The sequence below is a fragment of the Hypomesus transpacificus genome, unplaced genomic scaffold, assembly GCF_021917145.1.
Source record: "Hypomesus transpacificus isolate Combined female unplaced genomic scaffold, fHypTra1 scaffold_218, whole genome shotgun sequence".
Lineage (NCBI taxonomy): Eukaryota > Metazoa > Chordata > Actinopteri > Osmeriformes > Osmeridae > Hypomesus > Hypomesus transpacificus.
This window is the reverse complement of record NW_025813755.1, coordinates 129522-150703: the sequence shown is the minus strand read 5'-3', so window position 1 is coordinate 150703 and position 21182 is coordinate 129522. Positions and strand designations below refer to the sequence as shown.

The 21182-nt window shown below is 44.8% G+C and overlaps 3 protein-coding genes across 3 annotated transcripts; 2 read left to right on the top strand and 1 right to left on the bottom strand.

The window, feature by feature from the left end:
- The first annotated feature begins 2658 nt into the window (after nt 1-2658).
- Nucleotides 2659-5034, top strand: zgc:123278 (uncharacterized protein LOC641569 homolog). Its single transcript, XM_047014067.1, has 6 exons — nt 2659-2773; nt 3019-3106; nt 3246-3311; nt 3568-3731; nt 4066-4168; nt 4451-5034. The coding sequence occupies exons 1-6, from the start codon at nt 2729-2731 to the stop codon at nt 4564-4566; spliced, it is 582 nt and encodes a 193-aa protein (XP_046870023.1). The 5' UTR covers nt 2659-2728; the 3' UTR covers nt 4567-5034.
- Nucleotides 5035-5266: 232 nt separating this feature from the next.
- On the top strand, nt 5267-11244 carry tsg101a (tumor susceptibility 101a). The gene is made up of 10 exons (XM_047014068.1): nt 5267-5648; nt 6037-6124; nt 6233-6298; nt 6463-6626; nt 7031-7157; nt 7490-7547; nt 7925-8019; nt 9063-9265; nt 9441-9680; nt 9790-11244. Exons 1-10 carry the CDS (start codon nt 5607-5609, stop codon nt 9877-9879), a joined length of 1173 nt encoding a protein of 390 aa, XP_046870024.1. The 5' UTR covers nt 5267-5606; the 3' UTR covers nt 9880-11244.
- A 203-nt stretch (nt 11245-11447) lies between these two features.
- Nucleotides 11448-18117, bottom strand: ldha (lactate dehydrogenase A4). The gene is made up of 8 exons (XM_047014066.1): nt 18003-18117; nt 15054-15179; nt 14493-14610; nt 14188-14361; nt 13823-13996; nt 13598-13715; nt 12955-13078; nt 11448-12819 (listed from the first exon to the last, which is right to left on the bottom strand). The coding sequence occupies exons 2-8, from the start codon at nt 15177-15179 to the stop codon at nt 12655-12657; spliced, it is 999 nt and encodes a 332-aa protein (XP_046870022.1). The 5' UTR covers nt 18003-18117; the 3' UTR covers nt 11448-12654.
- Nucleotides 18118-21182: the final 3065 nt, after the last annotated feature.

The following is a 21182-nucleotide window of genomic DNA, read 5'->3' as shown; positions in this document are numbered from 1 at the left end:
TTTGTGAATCGTGAGAACGCGTGATTGATAATAGACGTTGTTGCTTTGATTAACTTTTATCTCCAGAATAAACAACAACTAGCGATAGGCAGCCATGATGCTTTGTCCTATTCGACTTGCCTTATCTGTTAGCTAGGTAGTACCTCCTGTCTTGTATAAAACCCCTGTGTTGGAGCAGTGCGTGCGACCTCAGATGGGCGTCGGTGTGATGTGTATCAGTTTCGTAGTGGGGAGCACATGTGATTTGAGTGACAGATGATGTTAGAGAGGTGAAACTGAATGTGGTCCGCTCAGTCCTTCATCTGTTGTTTTCTCCACAGACAGACTGCAGAGTTCCACAAGGAGACAGTACTGGGTGATCCTTCACAGCATGGCCTGTCTGAGTAGTTAAAGGTTGTTTGTCTTTTCGTCAAGTATGTGTATAACGATTTGAATCTTAATTGACTGTAAAGAGCCTGTCTATGGTATTTTCTTCCCATGTTAAGGTACTCACTGGTCTGTACAGTTAACAGGTGTGACACGATAGCCAAGTTGAAGTCACTTAAACAGCTCTAAGCTCTCCCCTTGCCTTTGAAATTAAAATGAATAATGAAAGTACTTTGATTTAAATTCCAAACTAACCCCTTTAGAGGTTGTTGAAATGTTTGTGGTGCCCCGCAGTTTCTGTGTAAACATATTTAACAGGAAGACGTCATCCTTCTCCCCCCCATTTTTGGTTCTGTCTTGTATAGAATTACACTTGTTAAAACGTCTGCAGTCTCCCCAGCCCAAGGTACTCTGTTCTGGGTCATTCTCCTATGTATGCCCTCCTTGGCTTGGCTCCAGTCAACAAAGACCCATGTACATTTGTGGGAAGCTAGTCTTGGATGCAGCAACCTCAGAAGACTGTCCTCTAGAACGTCTAAGGATGAGACACTCAACCGTTTGGGCATTTCTTAACTCAACAAAAAAGATGGTTTAAGAGACTGAGATTAAGATGGCGGTCTACATGTAGCCTTTTTCTTTTTGAATGAGAACAGCAGTTAGGAGGTGGATTGTCTCATGAATCTCAGGGGTTGTGTCAAACGATGCGTTTCGTCGAAGGAGATTCTAAAGATGGCTGTACCTATTGTCATTGTTAATAATCTGATTATTGTTGATGGTTTGTTTGGGCAGAAAACTGTGAATATATGTGTTTTTAACTAATGAATGACCAGATATTGTTTGTCTTTTATGAGGAAAGGAAAGAGGTTTCATGACTTTCAAAAGAAACAACTAATATTTTAACGTTCCATAATTCCACAATGCAATTTTAAGTAGTGTGCTCTTCATCTTTGATCCCAGTCAATAGTCTGTAAATTTGTGTCCAGCAACAGATAATTAAATCAGTTTTAACAAATGGGTTCCACATGTAGTTGGTGGTTAGGTATGCCGTTATTTGATTGGTTCCTCTAGTCTTTCCCTACCTGGACCAGCTTGCACTGAGTCACGCCTGAAGGTAAATGACCATTTTAGCAACACAGGAGCTGCACTCCAACCTTAGGGAAATAAAAGACCAGCAGCTACACACAGGTTCCATTGTCTCAACTGGGAAGAAACATCTTGTGGCCTAATCATGGACTTTTGAGGTTGTGCACAAGGACATAATCATGACTAAGGGCTTGCTTCTCTCTTGGCAACTGTGCTAGGGAGGACATGGTGGGTTCAAATGTATTGTGAAATTGTCAATTGTTTTAACTATTTAAGATGTATTTACTCAAGCAAACTGGCAAATATATAGCAGGACAGGAATAAAGATGTTAAAATGAACACACCCTGGCCCCGCAGTTATTTCCCCACTACCTACATCTACCATCCTGTCATCTTATGAACTGTACCCAGCTAGTTTGCGGTGGAATGGCACTCTGATTCATTTGTCTTTAGACTGAGGATATGCTGCCATCTACAGTATTGTAAGTGCCCTATGTAGTGTAATTATAGACAAGAGGAATTGGAAGAATTTTATTGTATATGAGATTACCAAAAGTGGAATCTGCTATTGTTTTTAACAATCTGCTATACTATAGTCATCTATTCCTCTGTCTCCTTCCTTCAACTCTTTGTTGTTCTTCGAACGCACGTGATCCCATCGCCTGCAACAATGAGACGAACCAGTCGAACACTGTCAGACGTGTGGGATGCTACGGTGTTCCCTGCCATTTTCACTCCAACCATTGCAGTACAGACGTCATGGTAAAGCAGTAGACTTCCCTCTGGTCAAAGTTCAAAGAGAAGTTGTAAACATTTAACACATCACAAAGTTGCGCAAGTGGGTGTAACTGTGCTATGCCAGGTTTCTGGCATTCTATGTGAGAGATGTTGTGGTAAACTGTGTAAGATTTGTACAGTAAAAGACTGCACTGCTTGTTAGCTTAGAATATAGGCTGTGGAGTAAAATCTGTAATATATTGAACACCCCTGACCCCAACCATGTCCTGAGAGAGTAGATCACAGAAGTACAGATTAATGTAGGTCATCAAGAGACAGTTGTTTGATAACGGTATTCAATTAACTGCAAACAGCTCACTAGTGTAGTCCATTTTATAAGCTGTGATGTAATTGTGAGGCTAGCTGATTGGTTGGCAGAGGTTAACCATAAACCATGGCAATAAAACTATGGTAAGATGACGGAAAAACACTAGTGGGTTGATGTTAAACTACCCGCCAGACAGAAGTAGGATCCTGTCTGAATATTCAACGATACATAATCATGGGTAATGATAATCTGGACGCACTACGGAAAATGATACCTAAGGTAAGAGTCTATTTGTTTGAAAATAGACGTGTTGTATTTAACTGAATACTGTATTCTTGTCAGGTGAATAGCAATAACAGCTGGTAAATGTATGTTTATTCCGTTTTTCTACTAAACAGGGTACTTGATCCCATCAAAACAAATGGGCAGTCCCTATGGGATAGAGTTATGTATTCCATAAGTTGACATTGTCAAAACCTTTGACTCATTTGTGTTGCCTGACACACGTACTTCCTTCTATCTAGACTTATAATCACAGGAAACACGTTGCATTAGAAATATGGGTTGTACTTTCCCAGTGCAAAGGTCTCCAGGCCATGATGGATAAATATGGTGAGTATCTTCCTGTTTTTACTCGATTATGACCTATACTGTACGGACTGTCTTGTGCTTAGACGTGATCTGTCAGGAGTTGTATGGCATTTTGTGAACCAACATATACAATGACAAACTGACTGTCTTGCTTTTCCAGTTTTCAATGATGGAAGTGTGAGGGACTTGATGAGCCTAACAGGAACCATTCCTGTCACGTTTAATGGTAACCAGGAACTGTGTCTGTGTATCTTGCATGACATCACCCTCTTTGACTAATGACACTATAAGCACCACAAAGCCATACTGTCCATTTCACTCTCCCATATAGAAACAAACGACTTCTGTTGCAAGCCAACCTCAGTTCCCTATTATGGTCCATTATTCTCTATTAGATCTTAGAACAATTTTGAAAATGAAGCATATTAATTTGAGTATTTAGAGATTCAGTGTCCCAATTTGTTTCATTGTCTTTGGTGTAGGTCAAAAGTATAACATCCCAGTGCAACTTTGGTTGGAGGAGAGTTACCCGGGGTCGGCTCCCATGTGCTATGTTAAACCTACCCAGGAGATGATGATTGTGAGAAGCAGACACATCAACAGCAATGGAGAAGTCCTTCTACCTTACCTAGAGGAGTGGAAACACGTGGGTGCAATGTTCAACCTTTGTATGTTGCAGAGAGTGTACTGTGCTCAATCATTTTAAAGGTGATCATGTCTCACGTAGCATGCACTCAAAATTGGAAAAAGGTTTTAAAAAGCATTGTTGGGGTCTGCTATGGTTTACTTACCATGAGAACACTGACTAAACTTGATGAGTTGCGTTGTGTAATTCACGTCTCTCAGCCTGGATGTGGTCACATCTATGACTCAACAGACTTGCATAGTCATAGATGCATGTTGTCGTGCATCCTATGTCAGGATACAGGACAACGTGTTTATTTTGACACCATTTAAACAAGTCTCTGCACCCTTTTCAGACTGAGTGTGATCTGTTCAGCCTGGTCCAAGTGATGTCTGCAATATTTGGAGAGATTCCTCCTTTGTGTATTAGGCCGGGTGTGGAACCTGATCAAGCTACTTGTGAGTCTCACACACAATTACACATTCACCACCCTCCGACCACACGCACATATACACACGCACACACGCACTTGCACAAACATCTCTGACCCTGCACTAGATAAATGCAGAGACTGATAAGCAAGCCTCATCCAGCTAGATATGAGAGCAAGGTTCAGAAAACTCAGATTCAACTTGAGAAAACATTCAGAAGACTCATCTGTCTTACAGTGTGTTCATGTCTTGTAACTCTGACACATTTGTGTAAAATACTTTTAGTTACGGAAAATTTCTTTTCGCAAGGTTCACAACAATCCCAGAGATACACAGGGGCGAGTTCAGATGCAGGAACTTCCAGCATATCTTTGATCAGTGAAGATGATCCTCCTTTCCAAGAAGACAATGAAACTAACTGCTAGTATTTTTTTTTATGTTCTGAGGAATATTGCATGTTAAATATACCATTGAATATTTCTAGCGTGTGATAACAAGCATTAGGGTTTTTTCTTCTCAATTTGACACCATCCTATGGCCTTGAAGCTGCGGCATTTTGAGTATCTGAAATGTCATAATACTATCGTAAGAATAAGATACAAAACATTAATTGTGAAAACATTATGAAACAGGCATTATAAAACATACGTTGCCTGGATAGTGTATGATAACTGAATACTTGATAACTGCACTACAGACTGTAGTAAGGTTTAGGACATTCCTTTTATCTTTTGAAATAATTGTGTACCTTCACAACCCACTTGTTTCAAAGAATAATGAGAGTGCTTGATATTAAAGCATTTCCCCCCTGACCTAATTTGTGTACATATTGACATCAGTAGGATTGTTTTACATTTTGTATTGTAATTGTTTGTGGTTGTAAAATTGTACATTGATATTCCAATAAATCCATAAATATTGGGATAACCTTTTGCATGAATTAATCTATTTACTTCTAATCTATATTTTATTTAAAAAAATATGTAGTGAGTATTTATCAGTGGAGAAGGATCCTGAATAAGTTTATGAGTTTATTGATTCCCTGATCCCTAATGATTTGAGTGTTGAGAGCTGATTCCTGGTCCTCAACACTGGTCCTTTTGTTACACGGAATGTGTAACAAGAGGACCGGATACAGTATGGTAGGGCAACAGGAAAAGCTCTATTGTTGTTGTTGACCACCTCAATCGCAGCAGCTGGAATTTTTTATCGTGACATTTATGAGATTTTTTCATAAACTTAGACCGCTTGGCCGACAGGACAATACGAAAATATAAATAAAACAGTTTTATTCTATAGAACTCAGCTGGTCTTACTTTTGCGATCACCGACGGGCCTTGTTCTACATAGTTCCGGGCCCTGGGCTGGGCTTGCTAGTTGGCAATCCAACACCTGCTTAGCATTAGCTAGCTCGCTAGCTTGCTATAGTTCATTGGGAAGAAGACGTACTATCATATCACCAACCATGGCAGTTGTCAACGAAGGTGCCCTGAAGAAAATGCTGAAGGTGAGAAATCAAAAATAGGATCTGACACAAATAACTACATCAATAGGCTTAACAATTGGCAATAGGTTGCTACTAGCCAACTGTTAGCCTGCAGCGACTCTTCGAGCATATTAAACACGCCAGGTTAGCTCAGGTTAGCTAGGGAAGTCATTTATGACAACTTTTGTGCTCAAGTGGAATTACGTGTAAAAGACAAACGTGTGTAGCTAGCAACTAGGTTATTTGGGGTTGTAACATCAATGTATTTCCAGAACATTGCTTCCGATCTAGTTACTAAGCAAACTAATACTAGTATGTAACATGTATAAAGCCAGTGAAACCGTAAACAGTGAGTGATAATGTTTGCTAGCTAAGCAACTCATGTTATGTTTGTCTTTCTGTTTTTCAGCAATACAAATACAGAGATTTGACTGTCCGAGAGATAACCAATGTCATATCCCAATATAAAGACTTGAAACCTGTCATGGACGCCTATGGTAAAGTTAATTCATGTCCCAACCGTGGCTGTAGTTCCCTGGCGAACTTGCTCATCACAATGTTCCAGCCTACACAGCTAATAGTCTTTGTCAATCTCTCTCTTTCAGTGTTCAATGATGGCTCCACAAGAGACCTGATGAGTTTGACTGGGACAGTGCCAGTGAGCTACAGAGGTATGGTGGTAGAGGTGGAGTCTCAGTTGATTGAAAACAAAATATAGAAAAGAAAAAAACAGTACTATGAAAACCACTTTGTAGTGATTTTTTTTGCTTGTTTCAGTTTCTACGGTTACCTGTGTTTTTTTGATGATATATGTTGCACTGTTTCCTTCTGACAGGCAATGTCTACAACATCCCAGTGTGTCTTTGGCTCCTGGACACGTATCCCTACAACCCTCCCATTTGCTTTGTCAAGCCCACCAGTGCTATGATGATCAAGACTGGCAAACACATAGACGCCAACGGCAAGATCTACCTGCCCTACCTTCACGAGTGGAAACACGTATGTAAAAAGGATGTTGCAATGCCTTACAACTCTTTCATTGTCTTTCGTCAGGCATGATGTAAAAGCAGTCAACAACTTACAGTAAACCCAAGTCATAAACATTTGACAACATTTTAATGGAATGTTGTGTATTTCAATGCAGTTCACATTATTGATGCTGAAGGAATCTCGTGTCTTTCAGTAAAAATGTAGAAGTTCACTCAAGAGCAGCTATGAAATTTCTGAATAAATGAATGAAGAATTTTTAAATCTGACTTTGAATATAACAGAGTAAATCTAACTGTAGAAATATAAACATGATTTGTTTCACAGTAGACGAAACGCAGTGCATTTGTGGATTAGCACAACACCACGTGTTTGAGACCTCATAGAGTGACTGTGTGAGTGTGTGTTCCCCCCAGCCCCAGTCAGACCTGTACGGCCTGATCCAGGTGATGATCGTCGTGTTTGGGGAGGAGCCCCCCGTCTTCTCCCGGCCCACCACCCAGGCCCCCTACCAAGCCTTCCAGGCGGCAGGACCCCCAAACCGTCAGTCATTTCTCCCTCTAACGCTCACTCTGTAATGTGAATGCTAAGTCCTCCCCCAAAAAGACTACTTTTACACTTGAATGTGTTCGTAAATCAGTGGCTCATGGGCTCACGAGTTATATATCCGTGGTAGAGCATTTGGGTGCTCTCCCCCCGTGTGTTGCTTTGTATTAATGCCTGCTAATCCAACACATGAATACACGTTAAAGAAAAGCTTTTATTAATGACGTGTAGTTCCATCATCTGACACCAGACGGCGCTCGCACACTGAGTAAGAAGTAGATTGCGTTGGTCAGCTGAGCTCTGACTGTACCTTTTGTCCCCTTCAACAGCATCCTACATGCCTGGTATGCCAGCAGTCTCACCTTATGGTCCAAACCCCAACCCAGGGTAAGCTGTCTGTCAACCCCCTCTCTGTCCTCCTTCCTGCACCTACACTGTGCATCTCACTCTCCTCAAACCAGTTCTGACATGTATGTGGTTACGTAAGCTTCCTGGTAACACAGACATATCTCTGTCAATCTACTTGGTAAAACAAAAATTCTCACGATGAGCTTGCTACTCCTTTTGCACACACTCTCCTCTATGGTCTTAGCCCTTGGTTTAAATCTCAGAGATATTGAAGATTTTGAAATGGCATTGCATCTTGACGTGAATGAAATTAGGATTTATATTTTTGGGGGGTCATGTCATTTATACATTGTTGTATACGTTGTAGAATAGAGCGTGTGTGTATGTAACTATAACATGTCTGTTATTGTGTGTAGTGGTTACCCAGCCTATCAGTATCCTGGAGGAAACTCTTACCCTGCCACTGGTGGCCCTACACACTACACCCCCCAGCCTCCCGTCTCCAACGTCGGTATGTATGCAGTCACACCACTTCCTGGTTAGAGGAGGTGGGGTTTTGAATAACTCAGTGCAAGCCCACCACTCTGCATATCCACCCAACAGTAGAAGAATATGGTTTACTATTACACTTGAGCTTCAGAACATGTATTAACTACTAGGTAAGAAGGTTAAGAGTCAGTATGCCTTTTAATGAGGAGACCCAAGCAGTGTAAGGTCAGTGATAGATTCGATGGCCAATGCCTCTATCATTCATGGCCCTTTGACCTTTTTCGTGACCCTGGTCCCACACCATAGCCTTTCTTTCTGGGTCAGAACCACCACGGCATGACCCCTCTGCAGTGCCCGGCAGCCTTGGAAAGGTCGTGGCTGTAACCAGAGTGGGGGCCACAAAAGGCCAAAGAGTGAAGGGGGGGGGGGTCCAAACGCCAAAGTACCCGGCCACCACCCAGCTCCTCTCATCACAACGCCCCTCCTCACTCTGGGCTATTTATAAGACCTGGGAGGGCGAGGCTTGTAACCCCAGACCTGGGATCAGTTGCCTCCACCCACAGCCTGTTGATGATGAGGGACGGCACACGCGAAGCTGGCTCCAGATCAGTGTGTGCGGGGTGTTTTGGTAGCGCTCCTATATATAGGAGCCGGGGAAGAGTGGAGGAGAGATAAGGTTGCCTGCCGAACCGTCAGTGTTCCGAGCTGAGATTAACTATGACATTCACAATGCTGACTCCAGCCTGCTGCTTTTGATATTGAACACAGACCTGAGCAGGGACACAGGTCTGTTCTTGACCCTTTCTGTCCCTGGCTCACTTATGTCCCTATTCCTGGCCCATCTTTGTCCCATGTCTGTCCCATGCTCCAGTCTGTCTCTGGTTCGTCAACCTACTGTCCTGTGGCACTAGACTCAATCACCTGCACCAATCACCAATCTCCAAACAAGGACACCTAATCCTCCCGGTGTACTAACAGTTAGAGATGAGTGAAGCTTGTGTTGTTGTCTAGCATTTTAAGCTAATAAGACTTATCTTGTGTCGTCTACCCCCCCCCCCCCCCCAGGTCCTAGCAGGGATGGGACCATCGGTGAAGACACCATCCGTGCCTCTCTGATCTCAGCGGTGAGCGACAAGCTGCGCTGGAGGATGAAGGAGGAGATGGACCGGGCCCAGGCTGAGCTGGACGCTCTGAAGAGGACCGAGGAGGACCTGAAGAAGGGCCACCAGAAGCTAGAGGAGATGGTCACTCGCCTGGACCAGGAAGTGGTGAGGCCCCTCCATCTCTCTCTCCCTCTCCCTCTCCCTCTCTCTCTCTCTCTCTCTCTGTCTCCCTCTCTCTCTCCCTCTCTCTCTATCTCGTCTGACCTCACCCAATACCGTACTCATTGTCTCAGTATCATCGTGTTGTCAATATCTCATCGTCCAATTTGCCTGTGTGAAGTCCGAGGTGGACCGGAACATTGACTTGCTTAAGAAGAAGGATGAGGAGCTGAGCGAGGCCCTGGAGAAGATGGAGAACCAGTCGGAAAACAACGACATCGACGACGTCATCGTCCCCACGGCGCCCCTCTACAAGCAGATCCTGAACCTGTACGCCGAGGAGAACGCCATCGAGGACACCATCTTCTACCTGGGAGAGGCGCTGCGCAGGGGAGTCATCGACCTGGAGGTCTTCCTCAAGGTGATGCATACACACAGACAGACACAAGCTCTTTTATTTCAAGGTCGCATCCTGCAGAGGTGTGTTTTATGGTTTTGTAACGCCTCTCTTCTCCCCCCCCCCCCGTCAGCATGTCCGCCTGCTTTCCAGGAAGCAGTTCCAGCTCCGAGCCCTCATGCAGAAAGCCCGCAAGACCGCAGGCCTCAGTGACCTTTACTGACCCCTGTGGACATGTGCACGCATTCTTTCCTTCGGTCCCCCTCTCTCCTCTCTCTTTTAAGTCTGTACAACTTGTTTTTTTCTTTGTTTTTTTTCATGTCCACATTTCTCTCTCCTTCTCTCTCTGACCCTGCTCTGTCCTGCCTGTGTGGGTACTTCTCTCCTGAATCCCCCCTCGTCCTCGAGGGAAGTGCTGAGCTGGTTTGACAGGAAACCAAACCGTGGATTTACCTCAGCAGACTAGAAATCAAACCAATCGAAGTTGAATATTGGCCATGTGTATCATTCTGATTCTGCTCCTGTTTGACCAAACGTACCAATTAGCAGTTCCCACAGCAAACAGAGATACTGCTAACATGTGTCTATATGCATTGTGCTCAGGCCAGAGATTCAGGTTGTCGTAGAGGCTATGGTCCGGCTGTAAGGCATTACAGCATTAAGTCAAAGCCATCATCTGTTATCATGGAAGGAGCTTTGTATGTCAGTCACAGTGAAAAGCACTCGTGTCTTTCACATCAGATGGGATTTCGAACACAAAGCGCCGCAGTCTCAGGATGCTGGCATTGTGTGGGGGGGCGGGAGGGGGAGTAGATCCTTCCGTGTGACGATGACCTTGCATTCTTTGTTTTACTGGTACTATTGGAGGACTGCATCACTCAGGTCTCCATAGAGGAAAGATTACACTCTGGCTTTGAAGGACAGAGGGAGAGGGCAGAGGACAGGGAGGGCCTATAGGACCAGTGTTCATCAACAGGCAGACAGTGACAGAGGCTTGAACCTTTCCCGATTCCTTACTCGTGTGTGGGAAGCCTCCGATGGCAGTTCCCGGTCGACCATCCTCCCTTTCTCCCATCCGCCAGGGGCTGGAGCACTTCCTGAATGGCCGGTCAGCTGACCTGCTCAGTTCGTCAGTGTGAATAGACCTACCATTTAATCATGCACAGTGGATAGAAGCCTCCGACTGCCCAGCTCCTCTCTCTGTGTCTCTGTTCTAAAGGTGTTGAGATCGTCTCAACTGACCTGTTTCTCAAAGGCAGCAAGATGAAAATAATTTATACTTTCTTCTATACACCTACTTCCTTTGTTATTAGGTAGCTTTGTTTTATGGTTCACTCCAAGCTCACAACCACCGTGACAGGCTAGATGGAAGTGGTGGTTGACATGGCAAACATATTGTACTAATCAAAAGTTAACTCATCGAGTATACAAACAGGTCTCCTTTAAAGTTATCTTTTTACTAAATGCACTTTGGATTGTATGATAAGTAGGTTTACTGTTGGGTATTGTTTAGGCTGTAGGACCGTTTTTTTATTTGTAGATTTTATGTAAATCGATACAATAAAAAGATCTGATTTGACAAGTCTAATGTCGGATTTCTTTGTGGTCTTTCTCTTGACAAGTCTAATGCCGGATTTCTTTGTGGTCTTTCTCTTCACACACACACACACACACACACACACACTGCTGTGCATGAAGACCAGCTGAATCACCAGCTACATTTATTCATGCACATGCCCAATAAAATCACCGTCTTTCACAGACACACAAACACAGAAAGAGGCTTGAATCGTCATTCAAATCTTTTTTTATTTGATGGTGGAGCAAGTTCAGCATCTTTGACAGTGTCACAAGCCAGAAAGGGAACTTGACAGGAGAAATTTCGCGACAGCTCACCGTTCAGTTTCAAAACAATGAATACTGCTGCCTTAAGGACAGTGTCGTCACAGATACAGTACATGAGTTTTCAAACACCTGGCTGGGTTTTTCTAACCCAAAACAAGGTAGAGAAATAGTCACACAAAAAAATGAGGGTATTTAGGGTGTACAGAAGCACAAACGACACGTCAAACAGAAATGCCACAATCAGTTACAAACAAATATGGATGTGCCATCAGATCAGTGTGGAGGCCATGGCACAGGCTCCCATTGATTCTCCGTTTCTGAACGTGTGCAGTGACAAAGAGACATCAGGTAGTTACTGTAGCTGGCAGTGTTTTAAGCCCAATGCCCTTAAACCCAGATAAACAAACCAGGGTCAGCCTTTCCCTACAGAAAGACTCGAGCACCATTAGCCTACTCACGGTTACTCGTGTGTACAACATGGCAGCCTGTGGGGGTTCTGTGTAGAACGCTGCAGCATGGAGAACACGGAGAAGCCTCGATGAACACGCGACGTTCACAGAATAGAGAGAAAAGGGAAGTGCCAGGCCCACCTGACCACGAGAGGCGTCACACGATACATTCACAAACAAAGATAAAGGCTACAGGATGTCCGCACGGTACATGGAGTGTGACAAAGACGAGGGGCATAGACGGCAGTAAGCGACACGGCCATTTGTTTCGCAAGGTAAGCCAGGGCCTTGGGAGGCTTGTACACAGAGACCCCCCTCCCCCCCCTCTGTCCCCCCCGCCGGCAGACACAGCTGTGGCCAGGTTAAGGTCTACAGGTTAGATCTGCTGAGAGGACTCACAGAAGGTCTCATAGGGAGAGAGAGGAAGGAGGGGGGATGGGGGAGGGGGGGGTAGAGAGGAGAAATGACACCTGTGAATCTCATGCCAAAACAAACATCCTGAGCTGATGTTAAGCTCCTGTTGGATACGATACATGATCCCGCCCCCAAATACATAAGAGGCCTCATTCACCGTCTCTGGTAGGGGTCAAGGTTCATAGGTACATTAGGGAAGCTAGCAGGAGCTGGGGAGGGGGGGGAGCCACTGTAGAGGTGTATCTTTTGGGCGTGGACGTGAGGTGTGTGTGTGTGTGAGAGAGAGCTCCTCACAGGGTGAGCTCCTTCTGCACGCTCCACAGGGTCTCAGCGCTTTTGATCAGCTGCTTCTCCTCGTCGGGCTTCAGGGTCATGTGGATGACGTCCGTCAGCCCGCTGTTTCCGAGGACGCAGGGGACGCTCAGGAACACCTCATCCTTCACTCCGTGCATGCCCTGAGAGGGAGGCCAGGCGTGGGGCACAAAGGGTGGAGGGAGACGGTATGAGACAGTTGCCGGTTGGGTGGACGGGGTTGGTAACTCGGGTTAGAACAGCTAATAGAGCAGGTGTGTGTGTGTGTGTAGACTTACATTGACCAGAGTGGACACAGGGTGGACTTTGTGCATGTTCTTCAGGATGCTCTCCACCAGGTCAGCCACAGACATGCCAATAGCCCAGGAGGTGTAGCCCTTCAGCTTGATCACCTCGTAGGCACTGGGAGAGCAAGGGATGAAGAGAGAGAGAGATATAACAGAGGAAATTAAATTGAGCAAGGGAACAAGTGATAAGAGAGATGCCATGTTAAAAACAACATGATGGTTGACAGACTGTTTTTATGACAAACCCCACTATCATAGGTCGGATATTACTGTATCATAAAGCCTATTAATGATTGAATGATTATCTAATACATTAAAAAAACTGCATGGTTGTAGAGTTTGTTAAGGGGGCAAGTGAAAATTGTGTGGATGGTAGCAGGGGACTTTTCTCGAGGTGAGCATTCTTCTACAAAACCTCTACATTGGACCTGCTTGCCAGTTGGCAATAACCTCTCCACACAATGGTGCACTGTGTGAAAGCCAAAGCATTTGTCCTGGCTTACATAGCTCAAATTCCTCCTCACTCCACCTCCCAACCCTGAATCTGTGCGAATAAACCTGTGGTCATTGTTCTACCTTCTCTGCTGATTATTTACCAGGGGTTGTTTAGCAAGTTTGGACCCTGCCACCTCACCTGTCAACCACCATCCTGTGGACGTCTTTCCAGGACTCTTTGTCGTCGGCGGAGCCCATCTGTGGGTTGAGACCCTGCAGGGAAACGCCGGCAACGTTCACACCACTCCACACAGGCACTGGAGGGGAAAGAGACAGTCAGTTAGCATAATGGACAATGCGTCTCGCTCTCCTGATGAGACAGACTTGCCAAAACCAGCCAGCCGCTGGGAGTGGTCAGACATACCGCTGGAGTCCCCGTGCTCTCCGATGACCCAGCCATGGCAGGAGGAAGGGTGGATGTGCAGTTTCTCTCCCATCAGGTGGCGGAAACGGGCAGAGTCCAGGTTGGTGCCGGAGCCAATGACACGGTGGCGTGGGAAACCGCTCAGCTTCCAGGCGACGTAGGTCAGGATGTCCACTGAGGGGGGGTGGGGGGGAGGGGGGTCACAAGTTCAGCACTAAAACTGTAAGCACTCTCATCTCATCACACTTCCTACTTCCTTTCCCCTCCCAGAAAAATCAGTCTCTCTCTCCATACTCCTCTCTCCCCTCCATCCATCCCCTTACCTCCAACCCCCTCTTTCCCCTCCCTCCCTCTCTCGTTCTCACCTGGGTTGGAGACCACCAACAGGATGCAGTTGGGACTGTACTTGACGATGTTGGGGATGATGAACTTGAAGATGTCGACGTTGCGTTGCACCAGGTTGAGACGGCTCTCTCCTTCCTGCTGGCGAGCCCCGGCCGTCACTACCACCACCTTGGAGTTGGCGGTCACACTGTAGTCTAGGAAACAACCGCAACAGGTCAGCCCCACAACAGGACTACAGACACTGGTTGGTGTGGACCTAAATGGCGGGGACCTAGTTGGGGTGGACCTGGTCAGGGGTGTACTCTGTAAGCTGAACCCCTCTCACCTTTGTCGGCCACGATCTTGTGCGTCTTGAGGAAGAGGGATCCATGCTGCAGGTCCATGACCTCGCCCTTCAGCTTGTCCACCATCACGTCAACCAGGGCCAGCTCATCACACAGGTCCTGAACACACACGCAGCTTTAAGGGTGACTGCTCTCTAGTTATTATGCTAGCACACCAACACAATTCATCTCAGAGCATACAGTAACAACTAACCTTCAGTACCTCTTACAGCACTGCGTCATACAGACTGAATAAGGGGGCACAGAGGCTGGACTGGAAATACGACACTGGCTAGGGGCCCTTGACCCTTGGTCTGTTTCCACTCAGCAGTGTTGTCCCTAAGGGGCTCGGTTGTTCCTCCTCTAGAAGAATAGTACCTAGCCAGATGAATGAATCTGAACCATTCTGGGCTACAGGACTGGAATCCTCAAAACGTCCCAAACCCGCTCTCCTCCACTCTCCCCTCATCCATCCAGCCTCCCCTTCCTCTATCCACCTCTCTCCTCTGACCCTTCACCCATCCCTCTTTCCCCTTCCCCCCCACACCTCCCCTCATCCTTACCTTGAGCAGGACACTGACGGCGGAGGCCATGCCCACCATGCCGACGCCCACCACTGTCACCTTGTTCCGGCAGCCCACAGGCTCCTCCTTCATCACATGGGTGATCAGCTTCTCCTTGGTGGACATCTGAGGGGGAGAGAGAAAAAGGTGAGAGAGGGACAGTGAAAGAGAGATGTCATATCCACGGTGAGTGCCCATTTGATCCTAACCGGCTCGTGCAAGACCTGACATGACTGCATCATCAGCCTATGACATAACCTTCTCCTTCCTCCGGCAGCCAACGTGAGATCCCGTAGAGAGCCTCTCGCTAGACTATTAACAGTACACTCTCAATTCAGAACTCAGCAGCTAACTTTTTGCTATTTACTGAAAATATGCTTCCCTTATCCGAGTATCCATGCAAGAGTTACATCCCAATGCAAACAGGAAGTTCCAATTCATCCTACAGTCTAACACCCACCATTATCCTTCCCCAGATGGCAACTCTGGGTCTCCAAAGCAACTCCTATCTCACAACCTCTGCCTATCCCTGCTGCCAATTGCCATGCCGCCCTGACTATCGTGGGATGTCGTCATGGCTCTATATTTACTTGCAAGTGGACGAGGAAGATAAGTGCTTGTGGGCCTGTTTTCATCATCACCAAGACACTGAGCCCCTTCAGTGTTGTGTGGACAGAGGCTTGTAGTGAAGGAGCTCTGAGGAGTAATAGGCTCTGACTCCCCCAGGAGAGGGCTATTTAAGACCCCTTCCACTCTATTCAACCCCAGCCATGAGCTCCACACACCTTCCCTGAACCAGGCCAGAGCACTCATCCCGTTATCTCTCCCTGAGAAGAGGCTTACTGTGGACTAATGAGCCAGAGAACTGCTGTAGGTCTTCAGGCACACACACATACAGCCAGGGAGCCTCCGATAGGCCTACAGGCACGCACACACACAGCCAAGAAGCTGCAACAGTAAAGTCTGCATCTGATTGATCAGTCCAGCATTCATTGTTATAACAGGACGACTGCGGGGAATGAAGTCATTCAGGGTATCTGACTCCAAGGATTACTCTGCCCCTTATGGAATCTGAATGCACAAGCACTAACCTGACCAATGAGCCACGTTTAGAATGATTTAGTTTGTTTTTGAGTTTGTTCAGGGCACTGACCTCTGATCGAGTGCTCAGTGTTATCTTTAGACACTGCTGATCTGTGATGAGAGGTCCCATGGGATGGCCTTTTGAGGTCAAAGGAATGTGTAACTAAACACAATCAAATCACAACTTGCAAAAGCAAAGGCGTCAGCAGTTCTTTATCCCCAGATTACGGAGAGACCCAAGAATGAGTCTGTGAAGGAGTCACTGATTCTACTGTGGTGTTGTACATTACCAACCCTTGTAAGGATGGCCTAGTAAAAGTAACATCCTTTGGCTACTTTTTACAGCCTGCATGCGTTGTCATATGTGTGTACATGCATGCATGCGAGTATGAATGAGTGAGCTTGCTTAACATTTGCAGTTTGACAGCTGTAACCACCTCCCAAACAGATCAGTTCTCCTTGGTTCATTTAGGTCAGTCTGGCCCCACAGCACTCAGAAAGCTCTGCCTGGGTGTCATATGTCCATGTTCACTATAGGTCATCCATATCACTCCTAGCCTCCAGCAGTCCTGGCTTGGACTTTAGACTGAAAGCCAGGCTGTGGCCTTATCTAGTCATTGTCTTAGATTGGGCTATAAATGTAAGCTGGCAGTCTGGATGATAACGGCCACACATGCAGCTTAGCATCCAATTTAGCAGTGACATGGTGATTATGTTACAACTGCCATCGAATACAGACACTTGGAGTGCACAGCTAGCTCCCCGAGTTACAACGTTGGTATGATCCCACAACAAGGCTTTATGATTTCCAAGGACAGTTACTAATGATCTGATGTCCAGGCCCTGTGACCACTAGAAAATGGGATGCAAATCTACTGCATCACAATAAAATGGGGGAAACATTATTTAGTGAATCAACAGCCTTGAACATTAAAGTACTGGCAGTACTGTGTGCTCATTATGCCTTTAGAACAGACCATCTCATCGTGCCATGCTGAGAGCAGACGGGAGACTACAAATACCAGGATGCTTTGCAAGAGGGGCTTGGTTTTCTATGCGCAACCACTCCATGCTCTCAAAGAATCTGGGCACGTAGTCTGCATTGCGTTCGAGCACCATATAACCTACTACAAACTGTAGAAAGCCGGCACGGTATTCCATCAACCGGATTAAAACACATAGATAACCATTAGGCCTCAAGTAACTAATTAATCAGACAGACGTTCCTCGATCATTATTAAAATGCATCGAACAGAAGCATTTACTGTTAAGTGGGCTAATTTATAACGGGTTGTGACTTTATTGGAGATTTCCATTCAAAAAACGCGAAACGACTGGCTACAACTTACGAACAACGTTCTAAGCCCCGACCAAACATCAGGCCGTCAAACAGTCCACCACTTCCAATTAGCCTTCATCAACAGGTTATTCACAGCGAGTTGCGGAGCCTTCGGAATTTCATGTGGCATGGTTCTCTATACGTAAATTCCTAAATGATCAGATGACATCTATTTTTATCACCTCTCGTGGCGGGTTTTTGGTTGTCTGGAATCCAGGATAGTGACACTGTTCATACTTTGGTAAATTGGCCTGCATCCATATCAACATCGCACAAACTAAAGGCAGGCCTCCAGTTCCGCGTGTAAGACTTCCCATTTTGACTTCCATAGGCTAGTCTACTCTAGACACAATTATGAAGAATCTATTATATCATTAATAAACTGACACACCCCAATGGAAAGCACACATATTTTCACTATCACACAACATACAAAAATATGTGTAGGAAGTTCAATGTTTGAGACAAAGCAATTTTCGGCAAAATTACATTGGTAAATGAGCCTATTTGTAATACAAACATCTCACCTTGTGGGTTTTAGTGATTTAGAAAAGACTGAAGGCGATTAGGAATGTCTTCGACCGGGCTCCTCTTAGCCGCTGGATGCAACTTTTCTGCAGTAGTGACGGGCGAGTGCAACAGCCCAGTATTTAAGGAGCGGAACACCTCCGGTCTGCGCAGCGTGATTACATATGAATCAGATCGGGCGGGCCCAGGCGTCTCGTGTTAGATGTCACGTCCATGCTTAAGAAACGTGACCACTGTACTCAGTGCAATAGTAAACTACGCTGCTCTCCAGTATGCAATAGACAGCAACAGCATACATGCTCCAACAGCATACATCTACATATTTAGATTACGTTTTATGTGAATTTACTGATCTTGATAGTCTAGATGTTATGTTTGCTACTAGTCTTTGCCTATGCTAATGATCACGCTGAACGCTGAGTAGGCTACTCAATGCATAATAAAGAGTAAATTCGTACGGTTAACTCAAGAGTTCAACTCTAACAGTGCAAATACAATGTCTCCTTTTCTATTTCAAACGTTTATGGAGGTATTCTGAAAAGTAGGCTAGTCCTCTGCTAGGCCTACTCAAGAGGTTTGCGTAAATATTCTGGAATTCCAGAAGTAGTCTAAAAACGTTTTTCGATAGAGGAAATATTGCTCATAAACATCGCAATTGACACATTTGTGTAGCCAAATGTATGGCTACGCCCATCCCTACTGACTTGAACATTCTTGTCCTTAATTGCAATGCTTACATCTTCCTCCGACGCAGGCATTTGCACGCAGCCTAGCTGTCTATAACCTACTCCAGGGCTCCATCGTGTGGCATTTTTTCGTTGTTACCTTTCTGCTGTCTACTTTTTACTTGCTCATGCATCGCATCGTCACTGTTAAACCGCTTGAATACTGCACATAATTGAAATCCAATGAAGGCTACTCTACTGTATGAACCTCTTTCCATACCATTGGATACCATGATAGAGATGTGCAGATCCAAAATACAATTATAGATCTGCCATCTGTTGCAACATAACAAACTTGAATTTTTGGGTTCAAACTAAATGTAGCATTCTTAAAGTCAGCATTGCGCTTGTATACTCACAACATTGAAGTTATATGAGGCAAATCTCTGGGAAACCAAAGTTGTGCATTTGTTGTGGTTCTTGCGGAAACAGGCCTGTTCCACACTGAAAAAGCGACCGCAGGTCCGAACCAGGAAGATACTCCGACTGTACCCCAGCATCTTGAAGCTCTTGGTGCGTAGAACAGGCCTACAGTATTACTGTCTGCTTGAACCTGACACCTGGAAGGATCCTTTGAAGTTGTCTGTCAAGGACCCGGGTACTTAAGCTCTGGGATGTGTTTATCACCACGGTACATCCAGGTCACACAAGATAAAACAGGTAATAATGGGAATGTTCTACCGTACTGTACTTCAGAGCCTATTGTTATCACAGTTACCCCCACCTCAGACATTGAACTTTAACTGTGTAGACATCAGCCTGTTCTGTCTTTGACTCTGATCCAGTGATCAGTAGATTATTAGGCTGAAAAATATTAGTACATTTTTATATGGCAGCAGTGGTACTGCCGGATATGCTGTATGGAAGCTGTTGACCTTTCTTTATTTAGATACAGTGAAAATAGAGAAATCCATCATCAAGTATCACGTTGAAATGTCATGTTTCAAGTACAAGTTCTGGTGAGTTAGAATTCTTGACCCTACTCCTCTCAAAGGGTTCTTAGTTTTCCAGCTTAGCAATGGGTAGGTATAGAATCTTCAGGTAAAATCAACATTTTCCATGAGAGTCCATGAGGATTTTTAGTCAATTGAGCATTTTGTAGTTTACGGGGCGCTTATCTACAGATAACAAACTATCTGTAGAATCAAAGACTGGTCAAGGCTAGGGTAAAGTTAAGGTAAGGAAACAACTGATGAAATTGAACAAGTGATAGTGATAGTACAGCAGCTATAAACCATTGTGTTTGATGGTAATAAGTGTTTTGTACTACTATGCCCACTGTCCCACAACTCCATTGAATCTGTTTGGTCCCAGCTCATGCACATGGTTGATACAATACAATGCCCAAACAACTGAAAAGAACAGGAAATGTATAACCCGTAGAATTACAGTGACTCATTTAATACATATGTTTATGTATATATGTATGTATGTATGTGTATAATGTATGATACATTACATCAATGTATTACTTGATTGCAAGTGCAACAACCATGTCAGAAACTATGACATAAACTTTGGTGCAGTTAGGGCAATTATTTCGCTGTGCATGCACCATGTAATAGTTTTAAGATTCACCCCTGTTATGTTTTTCATAACATGATATCAATCATAATAAAGATGTCATGTAGTTAGATTGTAAACACATTTGAGGGTTTGGTTAAGGACTCACATCCACTTTGTGGAATCAACACAGTTCATAAACCTATCAACCTGTCACCTTTAGTTCCGATGTTCAACGACTCAAGTTGTTTTTTTCAGTCAGTCTTCTGATTGCTAATAAAGATTTTAAAGATAAAAATGCAGCTTAAGGAAAATATATTGGACTCTCAGGTCAAATGAAAAGGGGAGAACGGTTGATCGTTGTGGTGACCTACCTTCTGTGGGTCAATTAGAGGATAAAAGACAGATTGGAAGAGATTGCACAATTATGAAAGCCCAGGCTCTTTCAGAACCAAGACACTGACACAAGTATGCTGCCCTCCAGAGTTCTATCTGTATCTGTCTTTGGTTTACATTGGTCTGGACATGGGTGACCCCTATCATGTTCTTTCTTTGCAGAACGTGTCAGAGCCTTTCCTTCACATTATTGTCAGGTTTGCTGAAGTTCTTGTCTCCTGTGACTGTATACCAGAGGCATTGTTAGACATACAACTCTATTAAGGCACAGGCCCCTATTCATATCCCTTTGAAAAAACAGTTCACAGTACTGCGCACAATACACTACTAGGCTATCGAAACTCCCCTTGTTTAACCTACTATACAACAGTTCAGGGACGCAAGTTTGATATTAGCTTTGGCAGGGACATCAATACTTAATGCGAGCACGCACATTTTTTTCGCATTCATTTGAGCGCAAATACAGTTTTTTTGAGCTTCATGTGATATTGTTTTTATGTTTTAGTCAAAATATGACGATCTGTAGTCCGATCATTTAGAAACTATCTATAAATT